The sequence below is a fragment of the Staurois parvus genome, unplaced genomic scaffold (assembly GCF_062004578.1).
Source record: "Staurois parvus isolate SC_StPar_1 unplaced genomic scaffold, SC_StPar_1.0 ptg000845l, whole genome shotgun sequence".
NCBI lineage: Eukaryota > Metazoa > Chordata > Amphibia > Anura > Ranidae > Staurois > Staurois parvus.
The window spans coordinates 1,840,021-1,859,362 of NW_028318641.1; the positions used below are offsets into that span (position 1 = coordinate 1,840,021).

The following is a 19,342-nucleotide window of genomic DNA, read 5'->3' on the forward strand; positions in this document are numbered from 1 at the left end:
ATAGGAGAACATGCCGGGGATGGACACATAGGAGAACATGCCGGGGATGGACACATAGGAGAACATGCCGGGGATGGACACATAGGAGAACATGCCGGGGATGGACACATAGGAGAACATGCCGGGGATGGACACATAGGAGAACATGCCGGGGATGGACACATAGGAGAACATGCCGGGGATGGACACATAGGAGAACATGCCGGGGATGGACACATAGGAGAACATGCCGGGGATGGACACATAGGAGAACATGCCGGGGATGGACACATAGGAGAACATGCCGGGGATGGACACATAGGAGAACATGCCGGGGATGGACACATAGGAGAACATGCCGGGGATGGACACATAGGAGAACATGCCGGAGATGGACACATAGGAGAACATGCCGGGGATGGACACATAGGAGAACATGCCGGGGATGGACACATAGGAGAACACGCCGGGGATGGACACATAGGAGAACACGCCGGGGATGGACACATAGGAGAACATGCTGGGGATGGACACATAGGAGAACATGCCGGGGATGGACACATAGGAGAACATGCTGGGGGGTTTACTGGCTGTAGAAAAAAAATGTCAAAAGCCAAAAACAGCCGCTGTAAAAATGGCCAGTGTGCATGTTTATCTTTGTTATTTTCAACACTATAATTGCTTTGCTAGGGGCAGCACAATGGCTAAATGATTAGCACTTCTGCCTGGCAGTACTCGGGTCGTTGGTTCGTATCCCAACCACAGCACCACCTGCCTGGAGTTTGCATGTTCTCCCTGTGCCTGCGTGGGTTTCCTCCGGGTACTCCATTTTCCTCCCACACTCCAAAAGACATACTTGTAGGTTAATTGGATCCTATATAAATTGGCCCTAGTATATGAATGTAAGTTAGGGACCTTAGATTGTACGCCCCTTGAGGGTTAGGGACTGATTTGAATGTGCAACATATATGTAAAGCGCTGCGTAAATTGATGGCGGTATATAGGTACCTGAAATAAATACTCTCTATTCATTTTGCAGTTATGTTTAATTAAATGATAATAGTTGCCCCACCCTCTCACAAGGTTGCAATGTATTTTATAGAGTATTGCAGACTCTAGCAGGCAGCTATGACTAAGGCCACTTTGACTGAAACATGTTAGTCTTCCTGCAGGGATGTATTTTTAGCCTGACGTAACGAATAAACTTCATTTTTATTTGGAGACCTACCATGATGCAGACTATTACTGGGAATATGGAATATACAGCACACACTTACAATGGTCCACACTGGACCAATAGAACGATGTAAAAATATCCATACCTAGAACCTTTTTTTCAGGGTACGGGTTACATCATACACATTCAACAACAGTCTCCAAGATGCCTGCTGAAGCTTTCTGCACCTTTTTGCATTTTGTAACCATTTCCAATCTCAACAAATGTCTGTCTACATTGGCAGAAATTAAAATTGGTTCCAAATGATTAAAATGCATTCTTGTTGTTTAACCTCCCTAGCGGTCTGATTATGTCAGGATTTCTGTGCGCAAAGCGGTACATTGTTTTCAATGGAAATATGTTTTTTTCATATTGTAGGCCTGTAATTCTTAGGAATAACTCACTGAAATCTGTCAGAACAAGAGTCTAGTAAACATCCCGGGGATGATAAAATTTGAAATAATAAATTATATTATAATAAATAATCATATAAATAATAAATTTAATTCAATAATATAATCAAACCAAAAACACTGAAATGTGAAATATAGCGCCAAGTTCGCACATCGCTGAGCAAAGTCGCAGAATCGTTTTCAGTGTCTGATGAGGAATTTCCCCCACGAATCATTATCACTCAATTCTGCAAGTGGTTCTGATTTACTATCGCTGTTCTCTAGCCGGTCTAAAACCGCTTTTGACCTAAAGGGACGCTTTTTGGACGCCATGGACGTTTCTCAGTTTCCAGGCAGAAAGAACAGTAATAATGCAGTCAGGGGACAGGACAAAGCACTCGGGACAAAATGTATGTGAAATGGTTTGATACAGGAATGTTATACTATCAGATTTTAGTGTATTATGTGTATGTAAAATTTTGACATTTTTTAATCTCCCGCCGGTTCGGTCCCCCATATGTCCCAACGCTCGCAGGGAACGGAATCCAGATGCCAGCATCGGCTGGAGGACATGGCCTGGGACGCAGCGGGAGGACAGCGTGGGACAAGGTAAGTGATCCAGGGATCCCAGAGCAACGCTGCAGTGTATTCCTGAGTGTAGCTCGGGGTTACCGCTTGTGGTACTGAAACTTAACCCCGAGCTACACTCGGGAATACCGCCAGGGAGGTTAAACAGAGAAGTATGGCCAAAGCCTTTTTGGCCATACTTCTCTTGTAGGTCACAGGAGTACAACTACTTTTATTTATAAATCCTGTATAATAATTTTTCTTTGACCCAGAGTCAGCTGATAGCAAGCTATTATAGCCCATTATCAGCTGATGGGAAAGAGCCAATCCAGGCTCAGGAAGCATCCTGACAATATTGTCGGGATCCACCCTGTTTCCTGACTGATTATTGGCTCCGCCTTTAAAGGATCAGTTCACCTTTTGAACATGTTACATGCCACCTATTTTTAGGGTGGAACATGTAACATGTTGCCATAGCTGCAGCCGCACACACGGCTGCGTCATTCATTTACAGACTTCTGTGAATGAATGAACTGCAAGTCCTGATAGCCTCAGCGGCTATGGGCTTGTAGTTTTCAATGAATCACCACCGTGCTGTTGAGCACAGTGGTAGTTCATTGAAGCTTCCTGTCAGGGTATTTTCTTGCTCGTACATCCCGTACGGCAAGCAGATATTCTGACAGGTCTGCAGGAGACCTGCATGGCATCAGTGATCTATCGATCGCTGGTGCAATGCTTTCAAGGGTAATGCTTTGGACAAACATAATAAATGCATTTTTTTTACTTGCAAAAAAAAAAAACGTGCTTTTATTATTTTTGTCCAAAAGGTGAATTTATCCTTTAAGCATGCAATTGAGAGCTAGAGCCAGCTGCTCCTGCCCCCTCCCCAGCCCGGCACCGTAGTCACAGCAACAGACCAAGTACTGAGTGATCAGCGATCATGTGATCGCTCAGTTCTCGAGCTTAGAGGCTGGCGTGGGACAGCTGCAACCTCACACAGATGCTGCAGCATGGAGCCGAGTATGTAGTTTGTTTTGGATTTTTTTTTTGCAATTCTATACTTCTTTAAAAGAGAATTGTGGTATTACAAAAAATAAAAAAAAAAATATATACATATTTACCTAGGTGAGTGCAGCATCAGTCCGATGCTGCATCTGTCCCCATCACCTCTAGGAACCTGATATCTGAGCAATCAATTGCCGCTAATCGCTCATTTCTCAGTCTTCAGTGAGCAGAGAACCAATAACTATGACTCATAGCTCTCTGTTCTGTCCATTTAGCACTGTGGAGGGGGCGGAAGCAGCTGGCTCAGGCTCAGCAGCACACTGAAAAGGTGAGCCAGCTGATGGTGCAGCATCTGGGTGGATCCCGACACTAAATTCGGGATCCCTCCACAGCCTGGACTGGCCGAGGGTCAGCCGACAGAGTACTTTACCCAACTGAACTTTAGAGTTGGGTCACAGGAGTGCAGAACTGAGTGCACTCCTGTTACCCATGAGAAAAGTAGAGCGAAAAGAGCTTTGGCCATACTTCTCCTTTAACCAGTTTGCAAACACTTCATACATATGCGGTGCAGGAAACACCAGATTCCTGTGAGTTTCCCGCTCCGCATTGCAAATGCGCTGTGTATTGCGATCTGCTGCAGGTTTCAATTCAAAGTTGACACCCCAAACTCAATTCGCCATCGCAGTGCATGTGCCTGCACCGGATCGCATGATACAAAATGGCCATGCGATCCAGTTTCAGTGCAGCTCAAAAAAAGCCTGTGCATTTTTTGTGGTATGCGTTGAGATTTGACCCCATTCAAAACGAATGGCCTCAAATCGCACTGTAGAGAATGGCATGTGACTAGCATAAGAATGCGGTGCAGTTCCTGTGCGATGCATATGCGAGCTATAGTGCGAACCAGGGCTTACCAGGGCAACCCAAAACGCAATTTGCAAATGCACTGCGTATGCCGGCACCAGATCGCATGGTACAAAATGACCATGCAATCCAGTTTCAGTGCAGTTTCATTGCAGATCAGTTTTAGTGCAGCTCAAAAAAAAGCTGCCTGTGCATTTTTTGTGGCATGCGATGAGATTTGAGCCCATTCAAAATGAATGGGCTCAAATCGCACTGCAAAGAATGCCATGTGAATAGCATAAGAATGCGGCGCAGTTCCTGTGCGATTCACATGCAAGCTGCATTTTAAACCAGAACTTACCAGGGCAACTCAATTCTGAAAACGCACTGCGTGTGCCTGCATCGGATCACATGGTACAAAATGATCATGCGATCCAGTTTCAGTGCACTTTAACCCTAGGTTCACATCTATGCGGGTGGTGCCGCTGCGGATCTGCACGAAAATCCGTGCAGGCACACCACCCGCACAGAGGAATGTGGACCCGCGGGCGGGTGCCATTAGTTCTAATGGCACGCCACCCGCACTGGAAAACCGCAACCGTACTGGGAACCGAGGTTCCTGTGCAGGCTGCGATTTCCCAAGAGGTGCAGGAACTTCTTCCCTGTGTGTCATGGGCACGGGAGTCCATTCAAATGAATGGGCTCTCGTGCCTGTGCAAAACGCGGCCTGCATAGATGTTACATGGGGGTAATTGCAGATCAGTTTCAGTGCAGCTCGAAAAAAAAAAAAGAAGAAGCTGCCTGTGCATTTTTTGTGGCATGCGGTGAGATATGAGCTCATTCAAAACGAATGGGCTCAAATCGCACTGCAGAAAATGGCATGTGAATAGCTTAAGAATGCGGCGCAGTTCCTGTGCGTTTCACATGCGAGCAGTAGTGTGAACCAGGGCTTAGGGTGGCTCTCAAATGTTCCCTGAATGCCTAGTGGCTGATTATATAGACATTTATTTATTTATTTCAGGTACTTATATAGCGCTGCGTTTTTTCGTCATTCCTATTATATTTATTTATCTATCATATTTATTTCAGGTACTTATATAACACCATCAATTTACGCCGCGCTTTACATATATATTGTACATTCACATCAGTCCCTAACCCTCAAGGGGCGTACAATCTAAGGTCCCTAACTCACATTCATACATACACATACTAGGGACAATTTAGACAGGAGCCAATTAACCTACCAGCATGTCTTTGGAGTGCGGGAGGACTGGAGTACCCGGAGGAAACCCACGCAGGCACAGGGAGAACATGCAAACTCCAGGCAGGTGGTGCCGTGGCTGGGATTCGAACCAACGACCCTAGCACTGCCAGGCGGAAGGGCTAATCATTTAGCCACTGTCCGGCCCCTAGCAAAGCACTTATAGAGTCGAAAATAACAAAGATAAACATGCACACTGGCCATTTTTACAGCGGCTGTTTTTGGCTTTTGACATTTTTTTTCTACAGCCAGTAAACCCCCCAGCATGTTCTCCTACGTGTCCATCCCCGGCATGTTCTCCTACGTGTCCATCCCCGGCATGTTCTCCTACGTGTCCATCCCCGGCATGTTCTCCTACGTGTCCATCCCCGGCATGTTCTCCTATGCGTCCATCCCCGGCATGTTATCCTACGTGTCCATCCCCGGCATGTTCTCCTATGTGTCCATCCCCGGCATGTTCTCCTATGCGTCCATCCCCGGCATGTTATCCTACGTGTCCATCCCCGGCATGTTATCCTACGTGTCCATCCCCGGCATGTTATCCTACGTGTCCATCCCCGGCATGTTATCCTACGTGTCCATCCCCGGCATGTTATCCTACGTGTCCATCCCCGGCATGTTATCCTACGTGTCCATCCCCGGCATGTTATCCTACGTGTCCATCCCCGGCATGTTATCCTACGTGTCCATCCCCGGCATGTTATCCTACGTGTCCATCCCCGGCATGTTATCCTACGCGTCCATCCCCGGCATGTTATCCTACGTGTCCATCCCCGGCATGTTATCCTACGTGTCCATCCCCGGCATGTTATCCTACGTGTCCATCCCCGGCATGTTATCCTACGTGTCCATCCCCGGCATGTTATCCTACGTGTCCATCCCCGGCATGTTATCCTACGTGTCCATCCCCGGCATGTTATCCTACGTGTCCATCCCCGGCATGTTATCCTACGTGTCCATCCCCGGCATGTTATCCTACGTGTCCATCCCCGGCATGTTATCCTACGTGTCCATCCCCGGCATGTTATCCTACGTGTCCATCCCCGGCATGTTATCCTACGCGTCCATCCCCGGCATGTTATCCTACGTGTCCATCCCCGGCATGTTATCCTACGTGTCCATCCCCGGCATGTTATCCTACGTGTCCATCCCCGGCATGTTATCCTACGTGTCCATCCCCGGCATGTTATCCTACGTGTCCATCCCCGGCATGTTATCCTACGTGTCCATCCCCGGCATGTTATCCTATGCGTCCATCCCCGGCATGTTATCCTACGTGTCCATCCCCGGCATGTTATCCTACGTGTCCATCCCCGGCATGTTATCCTACGTGTCCATCCCCGGCATGTTATCCTATGCGTCCATCCCCGGCATGTTATCCTACGTGTCCATCCCCGGCATGTTATCCTATGTGTCCATCCCCGGCATGTTATCCTACGTGTCCATCCCCGGCATGTTATCCTATGTGTCCATCCCCAGCATGTTCTCCTATGTGTCCATCCCCGGCATGTTATCCTGTGTGTCCATCCCCGGCATGTTATCCTATGTGTCCATCCCCGGCATGTTCTCCTATGTGTCCATCCCCGGCATGTTATCCTATGTGTCCATACACAATCTAAGCCAATTAGACTCACATTCATACGTACACATACTAGGGCCAATTTAGACAGGATCCAATTCACCTACCAGCATGTCTTTGGAGTGTGAAAGGAAACCGGAGTACCCGGAAGAAACCTGCACAGAGAGAACATGCAAACTCCAGGCAGGTGGTGCCGTGGTTGGGATTCAAACTAACGACCCGAGTACTGCCAGGCGGAAGGGCTAACCATTTAGCCACTGTGCTGCCCACTGATAAGTTATTATATTTGTATCCTTCCTGTGTACTCAGCCATACAGTCAGGTTAACTCCAAAGCAGCCTAATTCCCCCGCCTAGCAGGCTGTGTATGTGTCCAGGTCTCTTTGGCCAAACCAGGAAAGACACAAAAAAAATTGTTGATGTTTTGGCCAAAAATTCCTCCCATCTGTAGCCAGCCTATAAAGAGCTCTCTGTGGTGCAGAGACATTACATGTGACTACTTTATTTACCTTTCCAGTAGGACACAAAGATCATTCTCTTCTTGACACCATTTATTGTACAAAGACATAATAAACAGATAAGGCAAACAGCGACACTTACTTGAGCTGGGTGTTTGGAGGAGATGGTGTAAAAGTCTTCCAGGACTTGATTAAATGGTGCTTTTTGTCGGACTTTGCTCGTTATCCCCATGGCTCTGGCCACAGGTGTAGCAATGGCCCTGTAAAAAAATAAAATAAATAATCCATAAAACGAATCAGAATTTGACATCTCACCAAACCGTGTTGTTTACTCTGCATGAACAGGCATGAATTAAAGCGGAACTAAACTCTCTCAATCAGCATGAACTATTTCTAATCCTTACGCTGCTAGCATTAGTAGATAGGAAGGTGGATTATATTTACTTATCTTAAACTTTTTTTTTTTTTACATTTCTTCATTTGCTTCCTGATTTGTGGCCTAGGCCAAAATGCCATCAGACATCCCAGGAGTCTTCATGGGAGGAGGGGCTTTCTCAGCTAAGCACACTCTCCTGCCAGCATGCCTAGTTTAATGGCAGATGCATTCCAGGAAGTAAATGTTGCATGAATCATCTGCCCTTACTCAAAATGGCCACGGCCAAGAATGCTAGGGGGGTGTTTTTCAAAGTGATTTCTTAAAAAAACAAAACAAAAAAAAAAAAAAACACAACATGGATGGATTGAGGGGGTTGCTTTGAATATTAAAAGTGAATTAAATTGTTTGTGGTGCATGAAAAGCATTTTCCATGTATTCAAATGGACCCGGTACACCAGCGCAGTCAGTTCCAGGTTTGGAGTGAAGGAAACAATGGTAGAACGCGCCGCATTATGCTCATGATGGGATCCATAGTGAATACAACCAGAAAAGACCGGTCATCTCAACACATACTGCTCTCTCTGCTTCTACTCTCTCTATTTCTATCAAAATGTCTGAAATAGTTATTTACTATTTTTCAGTGCATTCTGGGCATTTGGAAGGTCTCCTGAGGTTATCTTTCAAAAACGCTTCTAAACGCAAACGCTCATAAACGCAGTATGCAAACATGGCTAAACTGACTTTTTTAACCTACGTTTTCCAGCAGTCAGTTTCCATCTGCCAATCCCTCCACTGGCTTCCCGTTGCCCAACGTATAAAATTTAAAACAATAACGTATAAAGCCATTTATAACTCTGCCGCAAACTACATCACCAATCTTGTCTCCAAATATCACCCAAACCGTACTCTCGGCTCCTCGCACGACCTCCTACTCTCTAACTTCCTTGTTTCCTCCTCCCATACTCGTCTCCAAGACTTCTCCAGGGCGCCACCCATCCTCTGGAACTCCCTACCCCAGACTATCACCTACTCTGCCCACTTTTAGGCGATCTCTGAAAACCTATCTCTTCAGTGAAGCCTATCCTGCCCTCCGCTAATAATGGAATCTTCTACTCTTCCAACCAGTCCATCCCCCACAGTTACTACCTTTTGTACCACTAGCCCCTCCCTCTTAGATTGTAAGCTCCCAGGATCAGGGCCCTCCTATCCCTCTTGTATTGAACTGTATTGTTGCTGTATTGTCTCCCTTTATATTATAAAGCGCTGAGCAAACTGTTGGCGCCATATAAATCCTGTATAATAATAATAATAATACTGTTGTATATAAATCCTGTATAATAATAATAATAATAATAATAATATTGTATATAAATCCTGTATAATAATAATAATAATATTAATAATAATAATAATGTTGTATATAAATCCTGTATAATAATAAAAATAATAATGTATATAAATCCTGTATAATAATACAAATAATAATGTTGTATATAAATCCTTTATAATAATACAAATAATAATGTTGTATATAAATCCTTTATAATAATAATAATGTTTTGTATAAATCCAGTATTATAATAATAATAATAATAATAACAACGTTGTATATAATTCCTGTATTATAATAATAATAATAATAATAATGTTGTATATAAATCCCGTATAATAATAATAATGTTGTATATAAATCCTGTATAATAATAATAATAATAATGTTGTATATAAATCCTGTATAATAATAATAATGTATATAAATCCTGTATAATAATAATAATAATAATAATAATAATGTTGTAAATAAATCCCGTATAATAATATTAATATTGTATATAAATCCTGTATAATAATATTAATATTGTATATAAATCCTGTATAATAATAATAATATTAATAATAATAATGTTGTATATAAATCCTGTATAATAATAATGTTGTATATAAATCCTGTATAATAATAAAAATAATAATGTTGTATATAAATCCTTTATAATAATAATAATGTTTTGTATAAATCCTGTATTATAATAATAATAATAACAACGTTGTATATAAATCCTGTATATTAATAATAATAATGTATATAAATCCTCTGTATTAATAATAATAATGTTGTATATAAATCCTGTATAATAATAATAATCCTTCAGAAGAGTTTTCCAAACACCCCATGTACATGAGCCCTTATATCACGTTTATCTCCTGTACAATCCAGGTATTATAACCTATAATATAATCTCTGGTGAGATCAGCTGCATCACTGGCTGGAATTGGGCAGCATGTTGTCAGCCGGGTGTTTCCAAAGATTTCACTGACATTTATTAAACAAACAGAAGGCTAAAACCGGAGGATGGATTTGCATCTTATTTACAGAACACAAGGATCCTCTTAGTGGTGCGCCGTGCTGCAATATGATGACACATGGGTGTGGGTTTCATAATGCAATTTTGCACAATATTAGCAGCAATTGTAATCTGATTTCTACATCTCTGTACTAGAAATGTCTGCAGGGACATATTCTGACAGCAGCATCCACAGGCGTCAAAATACAATGATCAGTGTCCGCAGCAAGTTGGCCTGCAGTCACTAATCGAGAAAAAAAAATGTCAACATCCCTCAAATGGTCAACTTCTATTGAGCAGGGATGGCCTCACTCTGATTAAAATGTATCCAGTTCCTGCTGAAATGGGCTAGGGGTGCTTCACCCCCGGTTCACATCTGTGCAGGTGGTGCCGCTGCGAATCCGCATGAAAATCCGTGCAGCCGCACCACCCGCACAGAGAAATGCGCACCCTCGGGTGGGTGCCATTAGTTCTAATGGCACGCCGCCTTCACTGGAAAACACAACTGTACTGGGAACCGAGGTTCCTGTGTGGGCTGTGTTTTCCAAAGAAGTGCCGGGACTTCTTCCCTGCAGGTCCTGGAGCACGGGAGTCCATTCAAATGAATGGGCTCTCATCCCCGAGCAAAATGCGGCCCGCACGGCCACATATATGTGAACCGGGGGTCAGTGTTAAATTCAATGGCCAGAATATATTATTACTCTGGCCAATTAAATAAATAAATACCCAAGTACCTGATGTGCCTATCAGTTCTACGCTAGTTTACAAGTTTCAAGCGGTTTGGTTTTCTGCAACAACTCTGCTGCCAGGTGGAAAGGAATCTATCAGTCTATCAGTGCCAGACAGTGCCGCCTATCAGTGCCAGTCAGTGCCACCTAACAGTGCCCACCAGTGCCACCTAACAGTGCCAGCCAGCACCGCCTAACAGTGCCATATATGAGTGCTACCTTTCAGTGCCCATCAGTGCCACCTACCAGTGCCACCTATCAGTGCAGCCTATCAGTGCCCATCACTGCAGTCTCATTAACGCACATCAGTGAAGGAGAAAAATCACTTATTTACAACATTTTAAAACAAAAACTAAGAAAAAAAAATTTTTTTTCAAAATTTTCAGTTTTTGGTTTGTTTAGCAAAAAATAAAAAACCCAGAGGTGATTAACCCCTTCACGCCGGCGCCTCCAGGCCCTTTGAGGGTTCCAGAAGCCGGGAGGCGGGGCGGGGTTTACGGTCATGCAACCGCAGCGACGCGCCATCACGGCGGTCACATGATCTGTGAATGCAGGGCGCGTGCTCTTGGCACACATGTCCTTTCTTAATAGAAGGCAAATGTGCGTCCGCTCGGCGTTTAGAGGTTATATACTACCAAAAGAAAGCTCTGTCTCAAAAAAAATTATAAAAATTTCATATGGGTACAGTGTTGCATAACCGCGCAATTGTCATTAAAAGTGCGATAGCGCTGAAAGCTGAAAATTGTCCTGGGCAGGAAGGGGGTATAAGTGCCCGGTAGGCAGGAAGGGGGTAGAAGTGCCCGGTGGGCAGGAAGGGGGTAGAAGTGCCCGGTAGGCAGGAAGGGGGTAGAAGTGCCCGGTAGGCGGGAAGGGGGTAGAAGTGCCCGGTAGGCGGGAAGGGGGTAGAAGTGCCCTGTAGGCGGGAAGGGGGTAGAAGTGCCCTGTAGGCAGGAAGGGGGTAGAAGTGCCCGGTAGGCAGGAAGGGGGTAGAATTGCCCGGTAGGCAGGAAGGGGGTAGAAGTGCCCTGTAGGCGGGAAGGGGGTAGAAGTGCCCTGTAGGCGGGAAGGGGGTAGAAGTGCCCTGTAGGCAGGAAGGGGGTAGATGTGTCCTGTAGGCAGGAAGGGGGTAGATGTGTCCTGTAGGCAGGAAGGGGGTAGAAGTGCCCTGTAGGCAGGAAGGGGGTAGAAGTGCCCTGTAGGCAGGAAGGGGGTAGAAGTGCCCTGTAGGCAGGAAGGGGGTAGAAGTGCCCGGTAGGCAGGAAGGGGGTAGAAGTGCCCTGTAGGCAGGAAGGGGGTAGAAGTGCCCTGTAGGCAGGAAGGGGGTAGAAGTGCCCTGTAGGCAGGAAGGGGGTAGAAGTGCCCTGTAGGCAGGAAGGGGGTAGAAGTGCCCTGTAGGCAGGAAGGGGGTAGAAGTGCCCTGTAGGCAGGAAGGGGGTAGAAGTGCCCTGTAGGCAGGAAGGGGGTAGAAGTGTCCTGTAGGCAGGAAGGGGGTAGAAGTGTCCTGTAGGCAGGAAGGGGGTAGAAGTGTCCTGTAGGCAGGAAGGGGGTAGAAGTGTCCTGTAGGCAGGAAGGGGGTAGAAGTGTCCTGTAGGCAGGAAGGGGGTAGAAGTGCCCTGTAGGCAGGAAGGGGGTAGAAGTGCCCTGTAGGCAGGAAGGGGGTAGAAGTGCCCTGTAGGCAAGTGGTTAAAAATGTGAACTTTTTTTCACTTTTGTTGCACAACACTACAACAGGTGGGATAATCGTTAACTCTGGTGATAAGCAACCAGCTGCTGTGATACCACAAGTCCCGACATGCGTGGCCTGCTCCCTGGCTGACCTCATCTGCTCATTATCCGGTAAGGCATGCTAGGGATCTGCTGACTGCTCTTCACCGAAACGTAATAGAATGTCATTTTTCCAGAAAAGTATGTAGGAACACAAAAAATGTTTAATTGTTATATATTATATTACAGTTACTTTTTAGTAAGTGCATATTTGAAGTTTTATCTATATCTGTATATCTATTTTTGCTTTACATTTTCAGAGTTTATTATTATGTTTTATCTGTATTTTTATTGTTAACTGTTTTTGTACTTTTTGATTCCATTGTAGGCACGGTTTTGTTTTTCCTAAGTTCCCTGAAGAAGTGGGTCATATCCCACGAAACGCGTTGGACCTCGATTGATTATCCAGTTTTCTAATTCAATCCAAAGAAAAGATTTTGGTCTTTCACCTGTGTTTATTAACTATCTATTTCTCTAGTGTTATCAGTGAGACTTCTGCACTCCAACTTGTGATGCTTCTGCATCCCGGGCCAGAGCCTTTCCCCACTGTTATCATTTATAGATATATATTTTGTGTTTGTTGATTCATCATGTATGTGCCTATTTTGACTGTTGTCTTTCTTACCACTTGTGTGGTTTTTCTATAATACATATAATAAAACATGTGCCATTTTATAAAGCGTTCCTATGTTGTGCATTTCTATACTTTCATATGGTATGATGCCTTGAAACACCCCATTAGTTTTTCCTATGTTAGGGTCTTTGCTTTTTTATGACTCAAAAGAAGACAGGCCTTCATAGCTGTATACTCCATCTGGGTGAATGATTCAGGAAGTAACAAGGGCATTGGATGATTTATCGCAGGGCATCCAGGCAATCAGCGATTTCAGATGTAGGCCCCATGTACACGAGACACTTCTGAACGATGGAAACTGACTGCTGGAAAACGTAAGTTAAAAAATGTCTGTTTAGCCACATTTGCATAACGCGTTTATGCACGTTTGCGTTTAGAATCGTTTTTAAAGATAAGAACAGGAGAACCTCCCAAATGCCCAGAATGCACTGAAAAGTGGTACATTATTAACTATTTCAGAGAAATACAGAGAGTAGAAGAAGAGACAGCAGTATGTGTTGAGATTAGCTTAGGTGTGAGTTGCTCATTAACATTTCTTTTGTTTCCAAGGATGGGAAAGGTGTCTGGTGGAGGGAGTCATTAAGCTCACCTGGCAGGGGGTCTTCAGGAGGAATTTGAGGTGTAAATAGTCATTAACATAACTTTTGTTTCCAAGAGTAGGAGAGGTCTGAGGTGTGAATGGTCATTAACATATCTTTTGTTTCCAAGGGTGGGAGAGGTCTGAGGTGTGAATGGTCATTAACATATCTTTTGTTTCCAAGGGTGGGAGAGGTCTGAGGTGTGAATGGTCATTAACATATCTTTTGTTTCCAAGGGTGGGAGAGGTCTGAGGTGTGAATGGTCATTAACATAACTTTTGTTTCCAAGGGTGGGAGAGGTCTGAGGTTTGAATGGCCATTAACATAGCTTTTGTTTCCAAGGGTGGGAAAGGTGTCTGGTGGAGGGAGTCATTAAGGTCACCTAGCAGGGGGTCTTCATGAGGAATTTGAGGTGTAAATAGTCATTAACATATCTTTTGTTTCCAAGGGTGGGAGAGGTCTGAGGTGTGAATGGTCATTAACATATCTTTTGTTTCCAAGGGTGGGAGAGGTCTGAGGTGTGAATGGTCATTAACATATCTTTTGTTTCCAAGGGTGGGAGAGGTCTGAGGTGTGAATGGTCATTAACATATCTTTTGTTTCCAAGGGTGGGAGAGGTCTGAGGTGTGAATGGTCATTAACATAACTTTTGTTTCCAAGGGTGGGAGAGGTCTGAGGTTTGAATGGCAATTAACATAGCTTTTGTTTCCAAGGGTGGGAAAGGAGTCTGGTGGAGGGAGTCATTAAGGTCACCTAGCAGGGGGTCTTCATGAGGAATTTGAGGTGTAAATAGTCATTAACATATCTTTTGTTTCCAAGGGTAGGAGAGGTCTGAGGTGTGAATTGTTCATTACAATGTGTGACAAGCTTGGTAGGAACATCCTGTGTTCAGTGTTTTGTCCATTTGAGTACCCTGAAAAAGCTTTGCATGCAGTTTTCATGATGAAAAAAGGCTCTGGACAGCATCGGGAATTGGAAGAGTTAAAAAAAAAATTTAGAACGCAAACACTTATAAATGCGTTTACAAGTGCTTTGCATTTGAAACGCTGATGAAATCGACTGAACGCAAGTTTTCTGCGTTCAAAAAAACAACTGTAAACTCAAATGCCTGTAAACAACGATGTGTACATGGACACATAGGAAAACATTAGGGAGAGTTCAGGGGCTGCTGAAAAAAAAAAATGCTGAACTGCTCCTATATGTGAGTTTATCAGCTGCAGTGTACATGAGCCCGTAGAAGCTCAGTAAATATTTCCCTGGTGCAGCCTGCTTTCCATACACTGCTTTGTGATACCATTGGCTCAGAAATGACTTCATCTTTCCTGGAGCTATGCGTTTTGCTTTTTTCTAGCCCAGCCTAAAGCGTGAGGCATATAAAAGCCACCCTGGGAGTGAAGGCATTTCTTTGGGACATGGCTTGGCACCAAACTCAAGCTGTTAGATTCCTCTATTCTCTTCCGCAATGGTTTCCACATACCCCTCGCCAGTGTAACATGCTACAGAAGGACTGTGGACACGATCGCAGAGATCAGCGCACCCTTTAATTTGGCCCACATTTTTTTTTCTATTTAACTGAATATATAGTTAGCAGGACACCGAGAGGCTTTATTTATAGAATAAAAAAAACTTTTAAAACCAATTTTCCATAACCCGCATCCCTATACTTTACAAAATCACTAGCTTTAGGTTTTTGGGGATCTGCAAAGACCCTCCAATCATTTATGTTAATGTCTGTTACAAATATTTTCAAGGCTGAGTAGAAATTTAAAGCGGTATTAAAACTAAAACCAAAAAATTGAATGTATTGTCTTTGTGAAAAAAAATAATAAATGCACATATTTTTACAGGGAAAAAAAAGTGCATTTATTTATTTATTTTTTTGTCAAAGGCGGCACTTACTGGAATCAGCTCCTCCTGCAGCACCTGAAAGCCAGCTTCTTCTCTTCTCCCTCCTGCTGGAAATCAGCTGCTGAAGGAAATTACAGGGGATCTGTTCCAGTAAATGCTGCCCTGCCGTCCCTCCTGTCCAAGTTCCCCTTGTTTCTGCTGCCCAGGCCCTCTGTATGCACTCCCCTGGTCCCCTCCCCCCTCCAGATCGCTGATGGCTTCCTCTCTTGCTACCAGCTGTGGGGGATCTGTTGTGGCTAAATGGTGAGCACTTCCGCCTGGCAGTACTCGGGTCATTGGTACTGAAACCACCTACTACTACACTGACTCCAACCTCTGCCCTACTGACACCATCTTCTACTACACTGACTCCAACCTCTGCCCTACTGACACCATCTTCTACTACGCTGACTCCAACCTCTGCCCTACTGACACCATCTTCTACTACGCTGACTCCAACCTCTGCCCTACTGACACCATCTTCTACTACGCTGACTCCAACCTCTGCCCTACTGACACCATCTTCTACTACACTGACTCCAACCTCTGCCCTACTGACACCATCTTCTACTACACTGACTCCAACCTCTGCCCTACTGACACCATCTTCTACTACACTGACTCCAACCTCTGCCCTACTGACACCATCTTCTACTACGCTGACTCCAACCTCTGCCCTACTGACACCATCTTCTACTACGCTGACTCCAACCTCTGCCTTGCTGACACCATCTTCTACTGTACTGACTCCAACCTCTGCCTTGCTGACACCATCTTCTACTATACTGACTCCAACCTCTGCCCTACTGACACCATCTTCTACTACACTGACTCCAACCTCTGCCCTACTGACACCATCTTCTACTACACTGACTCCAACCTCTGCCCTGCTGACACCATCTTCTACTACGCTGACTCCAACCTCTGCCCTGCTGACACCATCTTCTACTACGCTGACTCCAACCTCTGCCCTGCTGACACCATCTTCTACTACGCTGACTCCAACCTCTGCCCTACTGACACCATCTTCTACTACGCTGACTCCAACCTCTGCCCTACTGACACCATCTTCTACTGTACTGACTCCAACCTCTGCCTTGCTGAAACCATCTTCTACTATACTGACTCCAACCTCTGCCCTGCTGACACCATCTTCTACTATACCGACTCCAACCTCTGCCCTGCTGACACCATCTTCTACTATACTGACTCCAACCTCTGCCCTACTGACACCATCTTCTACTATACTGACTCCAACCTCTGCCCTACTGACACCATCTTCTACTATACTGACTCCAACCTCTGACCTACTGACACCATCTTCTACTATACTGACTCCAACCTCTGCCCTACTGACACCATCTTCTACTACGCTGACTCCAACCTCTGCCCTACTGACACCATCTTCTACTACGCTGACTCCAACCTCTGCCCTACTGACACCATCTTCTACTATACTGACTCCAACCTCTGCCCTGCTGACACCATCTTCTACTACACTGACTCCAACCTCTGCCCTACTGACACCATCTTCTACTACACTGACTCCAACCTCTGCGCTGCTGACACCATCTTCTACTATACTGACTCCAACCTCTGCCCTGCTGACACCATCTTCTACTACGCTGACTCCAACCTCTGCCCTACTGACACCAACCTCTGCCCTACTGACACCATCTTCTACTATACTGACTCCAACCTCTGCCCTACTAAAACCACCTACTACTATACTGACTCCAACCTCTGCCCTACTGACACCATCTACTACTATACTGACACCAAACTCTGCCCTATTGACACCTTTCACTGCTCTACAGACACTGTTCTCTGTCCTAACGACACCAGCCTCTGACCTACTGACTCCAACCTCTGCCCTACTGACACCATCCACTGCTCTACATTCTCCTCTTTCCTACTGACACCAACATCTGCCCTACTGACACCATTCACTGCTCTAATGACACCATTCTCTGCCCAAATGACACCAGTAGGCTATGCGAGCGAGGGGCTCTGGCGGTGGGTGAATAGGAGCATGTTATATGTTTCACAGTAAATATGGGTGTAATATGTAACATGCTCCTAAAGGTGGACGTATCCTTCAAGCTGGCCATACATTGCTTAGCTTTCAGCCAATTTCTCCTGGCTCAGATGAAATCTGAACAGTGTATGGCTATGCCAGCACCGCTCTGTTCAACAAAAGTCAATTTTTGTTGAAAGATTGTCAGTTAACCAGCACCTGCATCCAATCAGAAGCGAGCAATGTTCATATATTCTGACAGCCATTACCCCGATTGCCAAAACACAACAGCCTGGCAGAGCGGATTTACAATTTAGCATGGATGGAAGAATCTGATAGAATTCTATACATATGTGACCCGCTATAGCAGGGGTCTCCAAACTTTCTAAACGTAGGGCTGGTTTACTGTCCTTCAGAGTTTAGGAGGGCCGGACTTGGCAGTGGGAGTAGAAAATGTCCCAGCATCAGTGGGAATAAAAACAATGACATAGTGCTTGTAGTCAGTGGAAAAAAGAATAGTGCCCCATCATTGGTGTCAAGGGGAGGAGTAGTGCTCCATCATTGGTGTCAGGGGGAGGAGTAGTGCCCCATCATTGGTGTCAGTGAGAGGAGTAGTGCCCCATCATTGGTATCAGTGGGAGGAATAGTGCCCCATCATTGGTGTCAAGGGGAGGAGTAGTGCCCCATCATTGGTGTCAGTGAGAGGAGTAGTGCCCCATCATTGGTATCAGTGGGAGGAATAGTGCCCCATCATTGGTATCAGTGGGAGGAATAGTGCCCCAACATTGGTGTCAGTGGGAGGAATAGTGCCCCATCGTTGGTGTCAGGGGGAGGAATAGTGCCCCATCATTGGTGTCAGGGGGAGAAATAGTGCCCCATCATTGGTGTCAGGGGGAGAAATAGTGCCCCATCATTGGTGTCAGGGGGAGGAATAGTGCCCCATCATTGGTGTCAGGGGGAGGAATAGTGCCCCATCATTGGTGTCAGGGGGAGGAATAGTGCCCCATCATTGGTGTCAGGGGGAGGAATAGTGCCCCATCATTGGTGTCAGGGGGAGGAATAGTGCCCCATCATTGGTGTCAGGGGGAGGAATAGTGCCCCATCATTGGTGTCAGGGGGAGGAATAGTGCCCCATCATTGGTGTCAGGGGGAGGAATAGTGCCCCATCATTGGTGTCAGGGGGAGGAATAGTGCCCCATCATTGGTGTCAGGGGGAGGAATAGTGCCCCATCATTGGTGTCAGGGGGAGGAATAGTGCCCCATCATTGGTGTCAGGGGGAGGAATAGTGCCCCATCATTGGTGTCAGGGGGAGGAATAGTGCCCCATCATTGGTGTCAGGGGGAGGAATAGTGCCCCATCATTGGTGTCAGGGGGAGGAATAGTGCCCCATCATTGGTGTCAGGGGGAGGAATAGTGCCCCATCATTGGTGTCAGGGGGAGGAATAGTGCCCCATCATTGGTGTCAGGGGGAGGAATAGTGCCCCATCATTGGTGTCAGGGGGAGGAATAGTGCCCCATCATTGGTGTCAGGGGGAGGAATAGTGCCCCATCATTGGTGTCAGGGGGAGGAATAGTGCCCCATCATTGGTGTCAGGGGGAGGAATAGTGCCCCATCATTGGTGTCAGGGGGAGGAATAGTGCCCCATCATTGGTGTCAGGGGGAGGAATAGTGCCCCATCATTGGTGTCAGGGGGAGGAATAGTGCCCCATCATTGGT

The 19,342-nt window shown here is 45.6% G+C and overlaps 1 protein-coding gene across 1 annotated transcript in view; it reads right to left on the bottom strand.

Moving 5' to 3' along the window:
• The window catches only part of CERS3 (ceramide synthase 3), a 192,092-nt gene that overhangs the window by 115,286 nt on the left and 57,464 nt on the right, over positions 1 to 19,342 (bottom strand). The window contains exon 2 of the mRNA XM_089655531.1: positions 7,441 to 7,558. Coding sequence (XP_089511657.1) covers positions 7,441 to 7,558 — 118 coding nt within the window. The remainder of the gene's footprint in view (positions 1 to 7,440; positions 7,559 to 19,342) is intronic.